The 13,657-nt window shown below is 46.5% G+C and overlaps 1 protein-coding gene across 1 annotated transcript in view; it reads left to right on the top strand.

The window, feature by feature from the left end:
• LOC124046929 (latent-transforming growth factor beta-binding protein 2-like) overlaps positions 1 to 13,657 on the top strand; it is a 153,607-nt gene that overhangs the window by 61,737 nt on the left and 78,213 nt on the right. The window contains 2 exon segments of the mRNA XM_046367691.1: positions 6,849 to 7,063; positions 8,018 to 8,194. Coding sequence (XP_046223647.1) covers positions 6,849 to 7,063; positions 8,018 to 8,194 — 392 coding nt within the window.

Here is a 13,657-nt window from a genome sequence, read left to right as displayed (position 1 = left end):
AATATGACCCAGGATGACAGCCTCACGTCCAAACCTCCCCACCATCCTGACCAACACGTTCAATGCTTCCTTCACTTGGTAAACAGTTCAACCACATCATTAAAAAACACAGGCACATCTTGCGCGCTGATCTACAACTGTAAGAGACGTTTAAAGAACTCCCACGGGTTATCTTCAGACTCGCCCCCAACATCAGTCAAATGGTGGGGAGGTCTGATCTTTCACCAGAGCCACATAGTACCTTTCTAGACAAGTGCTGGACAGTAACTATAGATGTGGCGGATGTACCCAGTGTAACTCTATGAACAAATGCACAATGTTCGTAAAGACCATTAAGATTAAGGGCATCATTATTCTATAAAAAAAGTCATATACCTGATCAAGTGTATTTGTGGTCTATGCTATGTAGGAAAAACAAAACGAGCTCTGAAAACAAGGATAGCAGAACACAGGAGTAATATCAGGACCCTTGACCAGAGAAACCCTGTGGCTGTGCATTTCATGGAGGCTCGTCACAACATTAGCTCTTTGAGACACATTGGCATCGAACATGGTAAGACTCCTAGCAGGGGGGAGATACTGATCATCTATTGTTGAGAAGAGAATTGTATTGGATTCACCAGTTTTGTACAATGTCTCCTAGAGGTTTGATATCAGACCATTTCTTATATGAATATGGCACTTTGATTTGTCTTGCCTTCCAGTTTACCCACTTGGTCATTTTGTAAATATATATTATTTTCTGGAACTACTACATGTACCCATCTCATTGTTATTACATTATTAGATAAACAATTTGTTTTGGCACCCACCATGCGTCATGTCTGCAATGGTCATGTGAAGTGAAATGTGGATATTTTGGTCTGTGAGCACTTTGTTTGTTTGACATGACGAAGATCCGTTTCAGATTGAATCAGTGTCAATAAATCTGTGAATTGGGAGGTTTAACAGTGTACAGGCCTTGTTCTATATCATTCAAGGACTTTCAAATTCTTGTTCTGGAGCCATTGCAGCTTTGCTTTGGCTGTATGCTTGGGATCATTGTTTTGTTTGAACGTACATTTTCAGTCTAAGGTCATTGGCACTCTAGGGTAGGGTCTCATCAAAGATTTGCCTGTATTTGGCTCCATTCATTGTTCCCTCTATCATTACCAGTCTCCCTGTCCTTGCCACTGATAAGCATCACTATCCACCACCATGCTTCCCAGTTGTGATGGTGTTAAACAGGTGATGAGCTGTGCCTGGTTTTCTCCAGACATAGTGCTTTGCATTCAGGCCAACGAGTCGAATGTCTGTCTCATCAGACCACAGAATCTTTTGCCTCATGCTCTGAGTCTTTCACGTGCCTTTTTGCAAACTCCAGGCGTGCTCTCATGTGACTTCATCTCAGGAGTGGCTTCCGTCAGGCTACTCTCCCATGAAGTTCAGAATGGTGTAGTGCTGTAGAAACTTTTGGCCTTCTTGCAGGTTCTCCTCTCTCAGCCAAGGAACTCTGTAGTTCTGTCAAAGTAATCACTGGGTTCTTGGCCACCTCTCTGACCAAGGTCCTTCTTGCCCTGTTGTTCAGTTTGGTTGGACAGCCAGCTCTCGGCAGAATCTGGGTTGTTTCATTTTTTTTTTCAATTTCCCAATGATGGAGACCACTGTGTTCTTGGAAACTTTCAACACTCTAGAAATGGTTTTATACACTTCCCCAGATATATGCTTCATCACAATCTACAGCCAGTTCCTTGGACTTCATGATATAGTTTCTACTCTGACATGCACTGTCAACTGTGGTACCTTATATAGACAGGTGTTTCATTCTAAATCATGTCCAAACAATTGAATTGGCCACAGGTGGACTCCAATCAAGTTGTAGCGACATCTCAAGGATGATCAAAGGAAATTGGATGCACCTGAGCTCAATTTGGAGTGTCATAGCAAAGGGGTGTGAATACTTATGTCTCATCAGACCATTATTACGGAGAATCAGACAAACTATTGCTCTCTTTGCCAGTCAGGCTCTGTTAAAGGTCCCCAAATCACACACATCACTGGGTCGCTCGTCTTTTAAGATCGCTGCAGCTAGCGACTGGAACAAGCTGCAACAAACACTCCAACTGGACAGTTTTATCTCAATCTCTTCATTCAAAGACTCAATAATGGACACTCTCACTAACAGTTGGCTGCTTGGAGTGATATATTGTTGTCTCTACCTTCTTACCCTTTGTGTTGTTGACTGTGCCCAATAATGTTCGTACCATGTTTTGTGCTGCTACCATGTTCTTCTGCTGCCATGTTGTGTTACTACCATGCTGTGTTGTCATGTGTTGCTGCCTTGCTATGTTGTTGTCTTTAGGGCTCTCTTCATGTAGTGTTGTGTTGTCTCTCTTGTTGTGATGTGTGTTTTGTTATATATATATATATTTTAATAATTGATTATCCCCCATCCCCACAGCAGGCCTTTCCCTTTTTGCCTTTTGGTAGGCCATAATTGCAAATAAGAATTTGTTCTTAACTGACTTACCTAGTTAAATAAAGGTTAAATAAAATAATATTGGCTACTTAGCTTATTCGAGGTTTGTAATTAGCCCAACTCAAATGCTGACAGCACAGGCTTCCCACACAAAGGCAGTGTGGTGGTTTTGTTATTCCACACGGTTTTTCATACTTCTTATAGCTCTGTTTTACACTCGGGCTGATGCCCTCCTGTAAGTCAGACAGGTGCAGATGGATCCAAAGGGAAATCATGAGTGTTTTTCACGTAATTGCTGGATGCTAAAAAAATGATCACTTTTTTATTTCAGTAAAAATGATCTATTTTTTTTATTAAATGAACAATGCATTATGTGGGTTGAATGCTGTAACACAGAATAAACAATGAATAAAAGTCCCACGATGGTAGTGACTGTCCATTACTGCTGATCACTTATTAACCATTCACATTACTTTACTGTCAGTTGTTGTGTATATTGCATTTGTTTTACTTCATGACTTCACTATTTCATTCCAAGTCATCATCTCATCGTTATAGAGCTGCTGTCTGACAAAATTACTACTTTTTAGTTCTTCAAAGTAAATAAGGAATACTTTTATGAACAACTGTCAATCACTTTGATCATGTACTTTCAGGTAGAGATACCTTGAGAAGCGTCAGCTGTTATCTGTATGCCCTCACAATCAAGCGTTTTTGTCTCTTCCATAGCAGGCGTAAATGATACACAGACCGGACAAGTAGATGGATTATGGTCATTGTAGTTAATCACCATGTTTTATGTGCTAAACCACTTTTTCAGTCAAAAAGCAAGAAATCTACCGCTCAGAATCTTTTTAATACATGACTTACATTTGTTTATATTTTTTACATGAACCTAATAAAAATAGTTATGTAAGAAGTAGGTTTGTGCAGTAGGCCTAATACATAACCACAGCATATTGGCTAAATGACTTGCCTGCCAATATTATCAGACCATATAGTATTTCAAAACTCAAGCTTTATTTCAAAACCCGACAAAACGATTTTTCCTGGTCAGATCTCGTTTTTTTTCCCCCTGAGTTCATAGTTGTCTTGGACACAACATTAGGCTCAGCAAGCATAGGGAGAGAGCAGCAGAGGGTCTGCCTCTCATATTCCCTGCTCTCTCCTTCCTTTCCTCCGGTGAGACTGACCAGAGAGAGGGGACACCGTCTTTCACCTGATGGCGAAAGCCTCATGCAAAAATTAATGTTGTTGCTATGACCAGAGAAAATTTTATGAAATATAATATATTAAAATACACGATGGGCTACAGTACTAATAATAACAAACACGCAGGGCTATCTTGTAAGAGTCGTGTGTATTAGGTGGCAGGGAAGTTAGGCGCATCAAACTGAGTTTAAGGCCGTAGGCAGACCGGGCAAAGGGAGGACAGGACTTAGAAAACAATCCACAACGACCAGGATCATGGTGTTACCCTGTGAAGGTGGAAGATCAGTTAAAAAATCCATCGACAGGTGCGACCACGGCCGTTGTGGAACGGGTAAGGGTTGTAACTTACCTCTGGGCAGGTGTCTAGGAGTCTTGCACTGGGCGCACACTGAGCAGGAGGAAACATAAATCCTCACGTCCTTAGCTAAAGTGGGCCACCAGTACCTCCCATCAAGACAGCGCACCGTCCGACCTATCCCAGGATGAACAGAGGAGGGTGACGTGTGGGCCCAATAGATCAGTCGGTCGCGGACAGCAGATGGAACGTACAGGGCTCTGCACGTGACGCCCGCTCAATGTCCGTGTCCAGCTCCCACACTACCGGCGCCACCAAACACCAAACTGGCATCCTTCTTCTTCACAAAAAAATGAACTCAAGGAGACGGGTGAAATGGAGGGCTGAATGTACCCCTGACGCAGGGATTCGGAGACATATGTCTCCATAGACACTGTCTCCGCTTGCGACAGGGGATACACGTGACTCCTGGGAAATGCAGCATCTACCAGGAGATCTATCGCACAATCCCCCCGTCGATGGGGTGGTAATTGAGTCAAATCGGCATATTCTGGGGGAATGCGCCCGGTGGAGACCTGGTCTGGACTTTCTTTGTGCAACCCCAACACTATTCCTATACATTGTTCTGGATATAATGAGAACAAATTACACTGCCTAGTGTGCTTATTCACAATATGATCTGTTAATGAAAAAACATGACAAATGCATTTTGTTTTCCATGTTAGACCTGCAATTTTAAAACAATACAAGGGGCCACCAACCTAAACTTGAATTTGGAGCTCAGAAATGTAATTACTAGAATAGGCCTACCTTGAAAATCATCTCCTAAATTTGGTGCTAGAAAAGTCCTTGTAATTATTGTAGCCAATTTATAAGTTCTCCTGCTCCTTTACAATTATCCGCGATTTCATTTTTGATCCGTTTTTGTGAGAGATGTGACTGACCCCTTTTGTTTGTTTAGCATCGCTTCAATGGAACGGTGATGATCTATGATCTGTTGCGGTGAAAACCACGCGTGGTTATTATTAGGACGACAACCTCTAATGTTGGCTTCAACTGGACTTTCCATACAAATCCTTCCAATAAAAAGGGAACCTGGTTTTTGGTCACTTTCTCGTGATAAAAACAGCAACGGTGAGATTCAAATGGTGAGATTAATGCTACCGCGCTATTCACTACTTTATTATGTGTGTCGGCCACATACGTTACAGAACAATCGCCATTCATGCATCCAATCTATTTAGGCATTGTCCACATTATTCTGAAATATTTTAGAATCTAATAATAATGTGAATATCAATACATTAGCAAGGCCTAGAAAATGACATCTCGAGCATGCAAGCTAACTCCCGTTTACATCAAAAACATACAAAAGCACCTTCACAGGAGGCCCCTAATATCTAACAGGTACTGTACACATATATACAGTGCACTCAGAAAGTATTCATAACCCTTGACTTATTCCACGTTTTGTTGTGTTACAGCCTGAATTCAAAATGGATTCAATTCAACAACAAAAAATCTCACTCATCTACACACAATACCCCATAATGACAATGTGAAAACGGGTTTTTATAATGTTTTACAAATGTATTGAAAATGAAATACAGAGATATCTCATTTACATGTGTATTCACACCCCTGTTAGAATCACCTTTGCCAGCGATTACAGCTGAGAGTCTCAATTTTCTTTTTTATTATTCTTCAAGTTCTTGTCAATTTCGTTGTTGATAATTGCTAGACAGCCGTTTTCAAGTCTTGCCATAGATTTTGAAGCTGACTTATATCAAAACTGTAACTAGGCCACTCGGTAACATTCGATGCCGTCTTGGTAAGCAACTTCAGTGTATATTTTGGCCTTGTATTTTAGGTTATTGTCCTGTTGAAAGGTGAATTTGTCTGAACCAGGTTCAGACTGAACCAGGTTTTCATCTAGGATTTTGCCTGTGTTTAGCTCTATTCCGTTTATTTTTAGTCCTTGCCGATGACAAGCATACCGATGCTAGAAAATATGCAGAGTAGTTCTAAGTGATGTGTTGTGATAGATTTATGGGATACAAAGATGAGGTAATCATTCAACAATCATGTTAAACACTATTATTGCTCACAGGGAGTCCATGCAAGTTATTATGTGACTTGTTAAGCACATTATTAGTCCTGAACTTATTTAGGCTTGCAATAACAAAGGGGTTGAACACTTATTTACTCAAGACATGTCAGCTTTTCATTTGTTATTCATCTGTAAACATTTAGGCTAGTTACACAACAACATTTGGAAAAAGTCACGGGGTGTGAATACTTTCTGGAGGCACTGTATTTGTCCGTAAATGTACATAGTGAACTCGTACACATTGTAAATACGTAAATAGATATTTACTAGTCTAATATTTCAGAAAATGACCTACTGCTTGCATGTCAAAATCAGACTGGGAAGAAGTGACGTTTCGCGATCTCCCCCTATCTGCAAGCGTGTAGCCAATGACATAACACCGACTAATAGAAATACATAAACATTGAATACATATTTCTGCAGTGGCAAGTGGAAACATAACCAACTCGGCTACACACATGCTGCCCTGACTTGCAACAGATGTGAGTAAGTGGATCACTATAGGGCCTAAGTACGAATTGATATTCTTGATTCAATTATATTAAAAAAACATGGAATCTCATCTATAAAATAAACTAAGTAATGCTATGACCTAAGACAGACATAATGCTGTTTGTCTTTCACACTCTCTCAGACATGCGGTGTTAGGTTTAACATGTTGACCATGTGTAAGTGGATTATACGCTGGTTTTCTGTATGTTGGTCGTGAATGTTTAGTGACTGTTGTCGAGGGAGAGGTTTGAAGGGTCTGGTGTCATCTGTCTCGTTACCAGGACCCAGGTGAGGCGAGGACCAGCCGACTCATCGTCTCCTCAGCAGACTGGGACGTCTCGCACCGTCAAGCGATACCCATCGTCCACTGGCCCCATCACATCCAACGCTCTGCCTAATGGGAACGGACATGACATTGGGAACGCCAATGGACACTCAAGTAACGGCCACAGACCCACCACCAATGGCCACGCCAACAATGCAGTGGCGCCGGCAGGTAATGACCAGAATAAATGTTTCACCCAAGATGATACAACTGTTCTTTATTGCTTTATTGCCCTGCTTTGACAAAAAAGAAGAAAAATGACATGTATGACACACACAGTGAGTTTCTGTCTTCACTAAATGTAACATTAGATTTGGGGGGGAAAAGTGTTGTTGGCTCTGCCCCAGGCTCCTCTCTTCTCCCTCACTCCCCTCCCTGTGGTTTTCATCACACGAGCGACAGACGTTTGATATCCCAGCCGTGTGCCTGGGGGGGTTAGCCGTCTCCACTTTATGCTCTGGAGCGTCTCCAATGTGCAGACACAGGACAGCCCTGCTCCCTCTCTGTAGACCCAGAGAGGGAGGTGGGAGGAGGGGGGAGGCACCACGGTCCTCACTGTCACCTTGGATCCATGACAGGTCACACCCGACAGAACCCCCCCCCCACCACCAGAAACCTCCAAAAACAAAACCTTTTAATGACCTACTCCTCTCCCCTCCAACCCTCTCAGAGCAGAACAGTGCCCTCTGTAAAGCTGTCTGCGGTCCAAGTTTCTCTTGTTTTTCCATCCTACCAGGGCAACGGGTGTTGAACAGCTTCCCACCATTACACAAGGTTTACTCACACATCTAGAACACCTTATCCCAATGACAAAGGCTTCGAGGCCAGCCCCCATGCTTAACTAGATTCCCCCCCCACCCATCCACCCCTCCACAGGCATGCCCAGTGACACATCCTCCTTTCAGCTGCACCGTGCCATTGCCCAGACACTGGCACACACACTCACGCATAAACACACACACACGTCCAAACACACTCAAACTCATATAAACCTCCCCTTCTGCTGGGCTGACGAGGCAGCAGGTCCGGGGATTGTGTCTGTCCGTCGTCCATTAAAGATGCAGCTCTTCTCCAGAGCAGCGCTGCTCCTGTTCACCCAGGTCTCTGTGTGTCTTTGTGCTCCAGGGGCCAACCTCACTTCCAGCCTTGACCGCATCAAGATTGTCTTCACCCCCATGGTGTGTCGGAGGGTGTGCAGCGGCGGCCGCTGCTACAACAGCTGTGAGAAGGGTGACACCACCACCGTCTACAGTGAGAACCAGCAGCAGCATCAGCCGGCAAAGACCCAGGGCTTCAGACTCTGTGAGTGTTCCCCCTTTTTAATTCTCCTTCTCCTTCTCTCACTCCACCCATTTCTCTCCCTACGCTGTCTGAATGTAGTCCAGAGGTGAGAGGGGGAAAGAGGGGCTCCTGATAGATAAACCCATTCCCACTGTGGAGCTGTCTGAATGTAGTCCAGAGGTGAGAGGGGGAAAGAGGGGCTCCTGATAGATAAACCCATTCCCACTGTGGAGCTGTCAACACTGAATGCCAGGCAGTGGGGAGAGAGAGGTGACAGAGTGGGGGAGATTATATGCCTGGGAGCAGTGTGAAAGAGAGAGAGGGAGGGAGAGAGAGAGAGGGGTAGAGGGAGGGAGAGAGAGAAAGGGGAGAGCAGATTAAGAGCAGGTCTCCCTCCCTTCGTGTCGCAGGACTCAGTGGAGGCTAACCACACACGTGGAAGCACCACTCTCACGCTCCCAACAGTTAGCCCGGTCTCTTTGTGGTTTACACCTCCACGGTTAACCATTTAATGTGCTCACTGGGATAGGGGGAGAGAGACAAAGAGAAAGGGAGAGAGAGGGAGTTGCAGAGTGAATAGGATTTTATAGGGATTACATTAAAGCTGCTATTTATCCGTGGGCTTTGCTACAAACTCACACAGGAGAGCAGTCTCCCTCTCTGCCTCTCCATGTGGGGGAGAACAATAACCAATACTGGGGGCCCGGCCCTGTTTCCCTAGTGTTCCCCTCAGCCCTTACCATACAGCTAAGGCTTACAGTAATCACTCAAACTGATTAAAAGTGAAAGGTGCCCATACCACACACACACATGAACACAGGCTGCCGCCGCCCCACACTTAACACACTAAACTCCTCATGGGAGGAACTGGCTGAGTTATGAATAGATAAACAGGTTGTTTTGTAGATTTATGCTCCCATTAATAGGTTTTTGGAAAATGTAAAGCTACTCCAAACACAATGACTTGGCAGAGTCGTTGCACAACAATGCATTTCTGGCACTTCTGGGTGATCCTGAGAAGCAGTTTATTTTTATGCCCGATTTTATTTTAAAGAAATCTCTGATCATTAAAACATCTGTAAAAAAGACTCCGTTAAAGGAAATGACTCAATATTCAAGCTGGCATTTTGTTGTTGCGGAAGTGCATGTAGACAGCAAACAGTTATGTCATGTTGTTGTTATGTTCCCAACGTGGGGCAGTAAAAACTGGGTGGATTGCATCATTCCACTTTTGTGCTCCCTGGATTCACAACATTGAACAGTTATTCTAAACCCTGACATTACTCAGACAAGTGACTTAGAGAAACCCTTCAACAAGGCATGTTAAAGGCAGATGGGGCTGGTGCTGGGGATGTGTGTGGCACGGACATGAGTACTATCTTCCTGTCTGTCTGGTGTCTGAATAGATGTGTGATGGGAGGTAGAGGGTGGATGAGAAAAAAGGTCAGGTTGATGTCTAGGAATAATTCCTGCCCCATGCTGAGGTGAGTTAGGTGAGGCTGAGCCTGAGGCCGAGGCTGAGTATGAGGCTGAGGCTGAGGCCAATGCCGAGACAACACTCTGAGACGAGACTGAGTCTGAGGCAGAGACTGAGACAACACTCTGAGGCGAGTCTGAGTCTGAGGCCAATGCTGAGACAACACTCTGAGACGAGACTGAGTCTGAGGCAGAGACTGAGACAACACTCTGAGGCGAGACTGACATGAGACTGAGGCCGAGGCTGAGACAACACTCTGAGGCCAGTCTGTGTATGAGGCCGAGGATGAGACAACACTCTGAGGTGAGGCTGAGTCTGAGCTTGAGACTGAGGCCAAGGCTGAGATAACACTCTGAGGCGAGTCTGAGACTGAGGCAGAGACTGAGACAACACTCTGAGGCGAGTCTGAGACTGAGGCAGAGACTGAGACAACACTCTCAGGCGAGTCTGAGTCTGAGACTGAGGCAAGGCTGAGACAACACTCTGAGGTGAGACTGAGTCTGAGCCTGAGACTGAGGCCAAGGCTGAGACAACACGCTGAGGCGAGAATGAGTATGAGGCCGAGGCTGAGACAACACTCTGAGGCCGAGAATGAGACAAAACTCTGAGGCGAGTCTGAGACTGAGGCCAAGACTGAGACAACACTCTGAGGCGAGTCTGAGTCTGAGACTGAGGCAGAGACTGAGTCAACACTCTGAGGCAAGGCTGAGACAACACTCTGAGGTGAGACTGAGTCTGAGCCTGAGGCTGAGGCCAAGGCTGAGACAACACTCTGAGGCGAGAATGAGTATGAGGCCGAGGCTGAGACAACACTCTGAGGCCGAGAATGAGACAACACTCTGAGGCGAGTCTGAGACTGTGGCCAAGACTGAGACAACACTCTGAGGCGAGTCTTGGATTGAGGCCATGACTGAGACAACACTCTGAGGCGAGTCTGGGACTGAGGCCAAGACGGAGACAACACTCTGAGTCGAGGCTGAGTATGAGCCTGAGACAACACTCTGAGGCTGAGACTGAGGCCGAGGCTGAGACAACACTCTGAGGCGAGGCTGAGTCTGAGACTGAGACCGAGGCTAAGACAACACTCTGAGACCGAGGCTGAGGCTGTTCAGGCCTGTGCAGGGCTGCTCCCCAGATTGTTAAGAATTAATGGCCCTTTGTAGCTGATAATTTAGCCAGCATGTGTAATCACAGGGGGGCTTCCTGTGGGCCTGAACACTGGCTCCATGTCCCCCTCTTTCTCCACCACTCTCTTTCATTCTCTCTCTCTCCCTCTCTCTCCGTCTCTCTCTCTCTCTCTCTCTCTCTCTCTCTCTCTCTCTCTCTCTCTCTCTCTCTCTCTCTCTCTCTCTCTCTCTCTCTCTCTCTCTCTCTCTCTCTCCACCACTTTTTTTTCCAGCCAGACTATCATGCCACAGCCCTCCAAGATTTGCTCACACCCGGAGTCTGTCTGTCTGTCTGTCTGTCTGTCTGTCTGTCTGTCTGTCTGTCTGTCTGTCTGTCTGTCTGTCTGTCTGTCTGTCTGTCTGTCTGTCTGTCTGTCTGTCTGTCTGTCTGTGACAAGGGTTATAGCGCCACAACATGATTGTGTTATGCAGGTGAATGAGGACCCAAAAGCGACTTGGCGAAAACAGAGTTTTAATCCAGTAAGAAACTTTACAAAACAAAAAGCATAATACTACTCGTAAAGACGAGAACAGACTGGAGACTTGATCGAGAACTGCAGGTTGCCTCGGGAAGGCACTTGAACCTAGCAGACTCAGACACCTGCTCACCACGCAGCATCTGAGGGAAACACGACACGACAGGGCAAAACATAGACACAGCACGGTGAATTATAGATAAGGATCCGACGGGGCAGGAACGGAAAACAAGGGAAGAAATAGGGACTCTAATCAGGGAAAAGGATCGGGAACAGGTGTGGGAAGACTAAATGATTGATTAGGGGAATAGGAACAGCTGGGAGCAGGAACGGAACGATAGAGAGAAGAGAGAGCGAGAGAGTGAGAGAGGGATGGGAAGAGAGAGGGATAGAAAGAGGGAAAGAACCTAATAAGACCAGCAGAGGGAAACGAATAGAAGGGGAAGCACAGGGACAAGACATGATAATTAATGACAAAACATGACAGTACCCCCCCACTCACCGAGCGCCTCCTGGCGCACTCGAGGAGGAACCCTGGCGGCAACGGAGGAAATCATCAATAAGCGAACGGTCCAGCACGTCCCGAGACGGAACCCAACTCCTCTCCTCAGGACCGTAACCCTCCCAATCCACTAAGTATTGGTGACCCCGTCCCCGAGAACGCATGTCCATGATCTTACGTACCTTGTAAATAGGTGCGCTCTCGACAAGGACGGGAGGGGGGGAGGGAAGACGAACGGGGGTGCGAAGAAAGGGCTTGACACAGGAGACATGGAAGACAGGATGGACGCGACGAAGATGTCGCGGAAGAAGCAGTCGCACAGCGACAGGATTGACGACCTGGGAGACACGGAACGGACCAATGAACCGCGGAGTCAACTTACGAGAAGCTGTCGTAAGAGGAAGGTTGCGAGTGGAAAGCCACACTCTCTGGCCGCAACAATACCTTGGACTCTTAATCCTGCGTTTATTGGCGGCTCTCACAGTCTGTGCCCTGTAGCGGCAAAGTGCAGACCTCACCCTCCTCCAGGTGCGCTCACAACGTTGGACAAACGCTTGAGCGGAGGGAACGCTGGACTCGGCAAGCTGGGATGAGAACAGAGGAGGCTGGTAACCCAGACTACTCTGAAACGGAGATAACCCGGTAGCAGACGAAGGAAGCGAGTTGTGAGCGTATTCTGCCCAGGGGAGCTGTTCTGCCCAAGACGCAGGGTTTCTGAAAGAAAGGCTGCGTAGTATGCGACCAATCGTCTGATTGGCCCTCTCTGCTTGACCGTTAGACTGGGGATGAAACCCAGAAGAGAGACTGACGGACGCACCAATCAAACGACAGAACTCCCTCCAAAACTGTGACGTGAATTGCGGGCCTCTGTCTGAAACGGCGTCTAACGGGAGGCCGTGAATTCTGAACACATTCTCGATAATGATTTGTGCCGTCTCCTTAGCGGAAGGAAGTTTAGCGAGGGAATGAAATGTGCCGCCTTAGAGAACCTATCGACAACCGTAAGAATCACAGTCTTCCCCGCAGACAAAGGCAGACCGGTAATGAAGTCTAGGGCGATGTGAGACCATGGTCGAGAAGGAATGGGGAGCGGTCTGAGACGACCGGCAGGAGGAGAGTTACCCGACTTAGTCTGCGCGCAATCCGAACAAGCAGCCACGAAACGGCGCGTGTCACGCTCCTGAGTCGGCCACCAAAAGCGCTGGCGAATAGACGCAAGAGTGCCTCGAACACCGGGATGACCAGCTAACTTGGCAGAGTGAGCCCACTGAAGAACAGCCAGACGAGTGGAAACAGGAACGAAAAGGAGGTTACTAGGACAAGCGCGCGGCGACGCAGTGTGCGTGAGTGCTTGCTTAACCTGTCTTTCAATTCCCCAGACTGTCAACCCGACAACACGCCCATAAGGAAGAATCCCCTCGGGATCAGTAGAAGCCACAGAAGAACTAAACAGACGGGATAAGGCATCAGGCTTGGTGTTTTTGCTACCCGGACGGTAAGAAATCACAAACTCGAAACGAGCGAAAAACAACGCCCAACGAGCTTGACGGGCATTAAGTCGTTTGGCAGAACGGATGTACTCAAGGTTCTTATGGTCTGTCCAAACGACAAAAGGAACGGTCGCCCCCTCCAACCACTGTCGCCATTCGCCTAGGGCTAAGCGGATGGCGAGCAGTTCACGGTTACCCACATCATAGTTGCGCTCAGATGGCGACAGGCGATGAGAAAAATAAGCGCAAGGATGAACCTTATCGTCAGACTGGAAGCGCTGGGATAGAATGGCTCCCACGCCTACCTCTGAAGCGTCAACCTCGACAATGAATTGTCTAGTGACGTCAGGAGTAACGAGGATAGGAGCGGACG

The sequence above is a fragment of the Oncorhynchus gorbuscha genome, linkage group LG10 (genome assembly GCF_021184085.1).
Source record: "Oncorhynchus gorbuscha isolate QuinsamMale2020 ecotype Even-year linkage group LG10, OgorEven_v1.0, whole genome shotgun sequence".
In the NCBI taxonomy this organism is placed as follows: domain Eukaryota; kingdom Metazoa; phylum Chordata; class Actinopteri; order Salmoniformes; family Salmonidae; genus Oncorhynchus; species Oncorhynchus gorbuscha.
Note: the sequence above shows the minus strand (reverse complement) of the source record. Positions and strands in the feature narration are given on the sequence as shown.